Source organism: Papilio xuthus, unplaced genomic scaffold, assembly GCF_000836235.2.
Source record: "Papilio xuthus unplaced genomic scaffold, Pxut_1.1 DF829660.1, whole genome shotgun sequence".
Lineage (NCBI taxonomy): Eukaryota > Metazoa > Arthropoda > Insecta > Lepidoptera > Papilionidae > Papilio > Papilio xuthus.
In genome coordinates, this window is record NW_013528989.1 from 1,248,863 (window position 1) to 1,255,455 (window position 6,593).

Genomic DNA, 6,593 nt, shown 5'->3' on the forward strand with positions numbered 1-6,593 from the left:
CCTATTTCCATTAATGAAGTTCCTATAGACTCTTTGAACAATATCAGGAATCAATTAAATAATCAAGATGAAGAAATTCAAAAGTTGAAAAGAAAACCGTTTATCGAAAGAAAACCGTTTATCGAAAGAAAACAAAATGGATTTTCCTGGTTCACCATCATAACCGGAAGTCTTGTACTTTTAATAATTTTATACGTACTCTTAAAGAAGTACATGAAACTTCATCGTCAACATCATCATGGTAAAAAACACTGTATTCAAATTTTCAACAATTGCCTCGGTTCGTCGCGACAACGAACTACACGAGTCCATGCCATCCCAATAAGAACAATAAGAACTCCAACTCCAGCTCCATCATGCATCTCCGAAGACGAGGACGACTCTTTGAACACCACCCAAAGATCGGACGCCAACGTCCAATCTTTATTCTAAGGGGGGAGGTATTATATAATGACTACTATATAAGTAATAATACTAGTATATAACAATCTAGTACATAAGCACTATATAACTTTATATCCAATCATTTTACTATTTACTCCATTTTGTTATATAATATCGTGTAAGATAACTAATACTAGTATATAAGAACCTAGCACATAAATACTTCAACTTAAATTCCTCAACATCCCTTTGTCTTAAACTATTTTGTTCTTTTGTATAACATCTCTGTTATATTTGGCCATCTCTGGCTGCTCCTGTGTCTATTAATAATATGAGTGGTTGGCCGTCGACATGGAACTCGCAATGTAGTAGGTTTTCGGGAGGTATGTTTAAGGACTTTATATTATATGATTTGGTAACAGATTTGAGTTCGGATTTAGGATTTTTGAATTTTAGTTTCGGTTTAAGTTTAGTTTTGGCACGCGATTTGCATTTAGTGAACTTTGTAGAGGTTGGATGATAGAATCGGTTCAGAATTTCTGTTTGATTTAGTAGATTTACTAGAGTTAGGAGATTCGGTGGAAATAGTAGATTCTGTGGAGAAACCGAATTTGGGGCTGGTTACCCTGTTCGTAGGTTTCCTTTAAAGGGTTTGGAAAGGATTTTGTAATATGCTTCGATGATTGAATTGATTTAGAATGTTCGCTTGATTTAGTAGAATTAGTAGGGTTAGAAGGTTCATTGGATATAGAAGATTTTGTGAGGAAACCGAGATTTTGGGGCTGGCTACCCTGCTCGTAGGTTTCGTTAAAACTAATTGTTTGGGTATGTTCTTCAGTTTGAACGCATACATCTCTAAATTGTCTCCGATTGACTGTTTTATTATCTAGAGATGCACTTTGTTTTAACATGTTGTTTCCTTGATATTCTAGAGTTGGAGGTCGTTTAAGTTTTCGATCAATTCGGATGTCTCTGGGCAGGAAGCGATTCCCGACGAGTTGTCCACCTCGTTGGTCGCCGACCAGTTTAACATTAGTGGATGGTGTCGGTTGAGCGAGTTGGTTTTTGTTTCTAAGATTATTGTTGTAAGCTCGTTTGCGACATTCGCTTATGACGTGTCCTGGGTGTTTACAATAATTGCATATCTTAGTGTTTTCGTGTGTTGGGTTTAAATGATTGTTTAGTGGTCTATGCGGAGGATGTATCATGGGACGTCGAGAGGGAAGGTTTGTAGAGACCGGGGGCTTATGTGGTACAATTGAGAGACGTGGGGAGTTTGTTCTAAATAGCGCTTGACGAGCGTTATTCATGGCTCTGATTTTATCTTTATGTAAGGTGAAACGCCCTGACTCAGACAGATTGTTAAACCCTTTAGACCTTAACATCGTTCTGATATCTGAACTAATCCCGTTTATAAAGACATTTAGTGCGTTCTCCTCAGTAGTTGCAAGGCGACCCAGTAAAGTATTATTTAAGATTTCCGCGTTTAGTTTTTCTATTATTTTACTTCTACAGAGCTCTACCCTGTGATAGTATTCTGTAATCGACTCGTTATGTTTTTGGAACATTGATTGTTGTTCTAAGTTTAGGTGCGCGAGAGTTTTTGTTTGCGAAATTATTTGGATTAGAAATGTTTTTAATTCCGCCCAGTTAAGAAATTGTCTGGCATGTACGTCTGCAGAATAAGGACCAGTTATTTTATTTAGGGCAAAAACTAGTACTGTCGGTTGTTGGGTGATAGTCGCTAGGTTAAATGCAGCGTCACACGACCGTATGTACCTGTATATGTCGTTGTTATTTTTTGTATCGAAATCTGGGATAAGTTGTAGAAGAGTCCCTATGGGCATTTCTATCCCTTTATGATCTACACAAACGTCATTGGTTTTTGACATGTTGAATGCAAAAATAGTACAAGAATAACTAGGGTAAAATATACGAGAAATGGTAATAGTAAAATACACGAGAAATGGTAGAAATATAGGATTCGGATATAGTATATGGTGAAACAGAGCAAAGTTTTAGCCACTTACCACAATAATGCAATATAAACTGCGTGCTTCATTATAAGGTCCGGCGAAGTAGTTATTTAAAACCTTCAGTTTCCGTGTCTGCTTCGTCTTTTGGCGATTTGTTTCCTTTTTCGGAGCCTACACGTTGTTACTTCGACTTTCTTATGCACTTATCCTACCGACTGCGCCAAATTTGTTATATGGCCAAGTAACAAAAACTTTTAAATAAAAATAATTTATTTTACAAGGATAAAATGACAAGTTAACAGTAGTACATTGAAACAGTGAATGACTTAATATAATTTAGACATAAAGTATATATAAGGGTATTGTGTAAACAATACTCTCAAATGACTTATTGATAGAATTAGAGGAATCGTAATTAGTAATTTGTTTTGGCAGAGTTCGTGGCAGTTGTAAACAAGTAGTTAGGAAATGGTAGTTATCAATGCTTAAACAAATACATATTAACTTATCAACGGTAAATACAATGTTACGAAAATATTATAGCAAAATAGTTTAAGACAAAGGGATCTTGAGGAATTTAAGTTGAAGTATTTATGTGCTAGATTCTTATATACTAGTATTAGTTATCTTACATGATATTATATAACAAAATTGAGTAAATAGTAAAATGATTGGATATAAAGTTATATAGTGCTTATGTACTAGATTCTTGTATACTAGTGTTAGTACTTATATAGTAATCATTATATAACATGTGGATGGAACCTGGTGGTTTTATATAAGTATTTTGACAACATAAACCTACAGTACACAGTAATATATTAAATTACAAATTCCAAATGACATAGTGAACTAATTAAGAAAAAAATCTCAAAACAACAAGCTTACTTCAACCCTTTAACGATTCAAATTTTTTCTACCCTCACTTTTTATTCGAGTTAACCCTATTACAGCTGCATCGCGTTAACTTAAAACCATAAACATGTCATCGGTTCGATTGTGACATTCCTGAGACGGTCAGACTCCGGCGGTCGAGGGTTAAAGGCAAAGCTTTTGATATTTCTGATTTATCGGCTAAGAATACTCATAAATGTTCAACTGAGTCCACTTTTTGTGTTATAAATTCAAAGATATGATTATTGAATAAATATATTCCTTATTGTTTTAGACATTGCATTTAAAATATTGAAAAATTATTTTTAATAATTTTTTATTCTTTATTTTACTTTACCATTAACTAGCGGACGACCGCGATTCCGTCCGCGCGGAGTTAAATAAAAACTTATAAGCAGCCTATGTGCTCATCCAGACTATTTTCTACATCTATACCAAATTTCAGCGAGACCTGTTGAGTCATCTAACATTCGCATTTATCAAATTAGTAAGATTGACTCTACATAAGAACTCTGAATTCTGAATGTCTCTTCGGAATGTATTTCTATAATATATTTCAACGCTATAGGTCAAATCTTTATAGCAATACAAAAATAATTTATTGCTTTAAAAGAGATAAATCGGGATGCATTGCGAAATGGTACAGATCATAGACCGCGATTCTCTCAGACAAAGCACGTTTTAGAATACAACGGACGTGACCTGTCTATTCGAATTGTTCATGTCTTTTCCCAGGCCGTTACTAGAATTTAAGGACAAGGAAAGTCGAATTAAATACGTAAAATTATAACTAAACCTTTAACGAGTATCCTGTTCCTGTAAAGTCCTGTGTAAATCTGTCTAGCCGTTCTGGAGGTTAGCCGGAATAAAAAAAGGTATTTTGGTCAAACATACTGGCAGGCAAAGAGAGAAAAAGGCAGACAAAAATAAAATTTTTCATTATTAGCGACGTGGAATCACGTGGACGATTTTTTTCTCTATTTTATATACAGGCACCCTAATTTGAATCTCTCGAAATATCTATTTTGAGTAATTAGGTACAGAGTATTTAAATACTTTCGCATATTAAACTATTTATGAATTATTAATATTTAATATTTATGTTCCAACTTGGTTACATGGATGCTTGACTAGTTGTAACTTATATACTTGTTCCTACAACACTGATTCTAATCGCATGAAATTGAATAACAGGAAAACATTGATTAATTACTTTAGTTAACTGTTAATAAAATAATATAACTGATATATTCATAAGCCTTTTAAAAATGACGAAAAATAAAACAAACTAATAACTAATTTCTTCATCCCAGTCGCTTCAGTCTTTACAGACTAGTTGTGGTCCTCGGAATGCTTTATGCAAATTCCGCGCCCCGAGGGACGCGGTAGTGATGTGAGATTTTCTTCCGGATGGGAAGAATACCCACTAAACCCCTTGTTCCTCCAATGTATAGTGGCGAGGCCACGGGCACGCTTGCGCTTTCGTCCGCGACCTCGCCTAGACGCCTTCTAGAACTACTGCTTTTTTTCGAACATACATGCAGGGGGCAGCTACTTCCACTCAAACCTGGTCTGTATATCTGATGGGGAATCTCCTCTATAATGCACTAACTCATCTAAAATCATTTTCATGAGTAAAACATATACTTATCCTATTTAATATTTTTGTCGTGACATATAATGTTCCAATATTTTATCTTGGAATCAACATAAACGAACATAACATAAAAGAAATAGAATAACATAAATGGTTTATTTAAAGATCCGCTCTCGGTGTATGTGCATGTAGCGAATAAATCGTCAGTGGGTTTTATCGCACAATTTATAACAATCGTCACTTGTCACATATCGTAACTGTCAAATGACAATCAACTGTAAACTGTCAAATTGTTAAATTAACCGTTATTAAAGTATGACTCAGGTACTACTGAAACATCTTGTTATTTAATCAACTCATTAGATAGTAAAATTTATAACATTATACTACTGGAAATTAATAATAAAAAAACTTAGTTAGTAGCCTATATGTTCTTCCAGGCTATCTAAACCTATATCAAAATTCATTGAGATCCATGCAGCTGTTCTGGAGATATCTTCTAACAAACATCCATCTATCTAAACTTTCACAATTATTATATTAGTAACTAACTGTCAACCGCGACTCCATCTGCGCAGAATAAAAAAAACTGTAGCCTATATATTATGTTCTACATCTATGTCAAAATTCAGCGAGATCCTTAAAGCCGTTCTGGAGATACCTTCTAACAAACATCCATCTATCTAAATTTTCGTATTTATAATATTAGTCATTAATAAAATTATCAGTGACAAGTTATTGATATCATCAGAATTAAAACAAGTACTACTCAAAAAGTGTTATCATTCTATTTACAAACATCAAATAATAAATTAAATATCAAATAACACATAAATGAATTTGATGAAGTTGTATATCATACGAGTAAATACTTTCACCAATATAAACAAGCTTCTCATACGATCAAGAGCCCTTCAATAAATCATCGAACAAAATCATCCCAAGTCGTGTAGATGATTAGCTTACGTCATCAATGTCATTAGCTGTGAGAAACGATCCGTAATGATTCCACTCGCTAATGATTGGTGTGCTAATAACGATAAATAATGACATCCCACACGCGTCCCACTGTACAATATACTATGATTAGACAACTTGATGATAGGTTAACCGAATAGAAAGAGTAATGTCGGGTAAGGGTTTGGAATGAAACTCCCACTTTCATCGAAACTTCTTGACATGTAGGTGGGTTCTGATACGTTATGGGCATAGTTAATACAAAAGTTAAGTTCATTAATCGTTAATGCGTTAAGTTCTCGAAAATTTAACCCAAATAAAGTAAATCGCCAAAACTTAACCATATAAAACTTATACTGCTTTTGAGTCTAAAGAAATAGGTTAAACAAGTGGAAATAATAATCTCCTGTTTGTGTTATAACAGACTGTTTTAAAAGGTAAAGGCATACAAACACATTTTTGCACGAATAGGCCGACACACAGATGAGAGATGCGAAGCGTACAAAATATAACTGTCTTCATTAAAACTTAAATTATCAATTTATTCGTTACCGTATATCATAGAATTTTCGAGTTATTTTGCGTAGAAATTTCTGCTATATTATACAAAATCTCTTTAACATTATAATTCGAAAGTCCCTTTTATAATGAAAATGTCGTATTATGCATCGCATAATTCAACGCGTAACTGTTATTTTACATTGAAACGTGCGAATCGTGGCCGTCGACCATTGTAAACAATTATAGTCGTCGTTTGTCAAGAGTTATAACCGATTTAAATAAAT

General features: G+C 33.9%; 1 protein-coding gene across 1 annotated transcript; it reads right to left on the minus strand.

The window, feature by feature from the left end:
- Positions 1-950: 950 nt before the first annotated feature.
- LOC106114660 (uncharacterized) lies at positions 951-2,343 on the minus strand. The gene has a single exon (XM_013307939.1). The coding sequence runs from the start codon at positions 2,274-2,276 to the stop codon at positions 951-953; it is 1,326 nt and encodes a 441-aa protein (XP_013163393.1). The 5' UTR covers positions 2,277-2,343.
- Positions 2,344-6,593: the final 4,250 nt, after the last annotated feature.

Excerpts from the sequence above, each read along its gene's own strand:
- LOC106114660 (XM_013307939.1), bottom strand. The coding sequence starts at position 2,276 with ATGTCAAAAACCAATGACGTTTGTGTAGATCATAAAGGGATAGAAATG.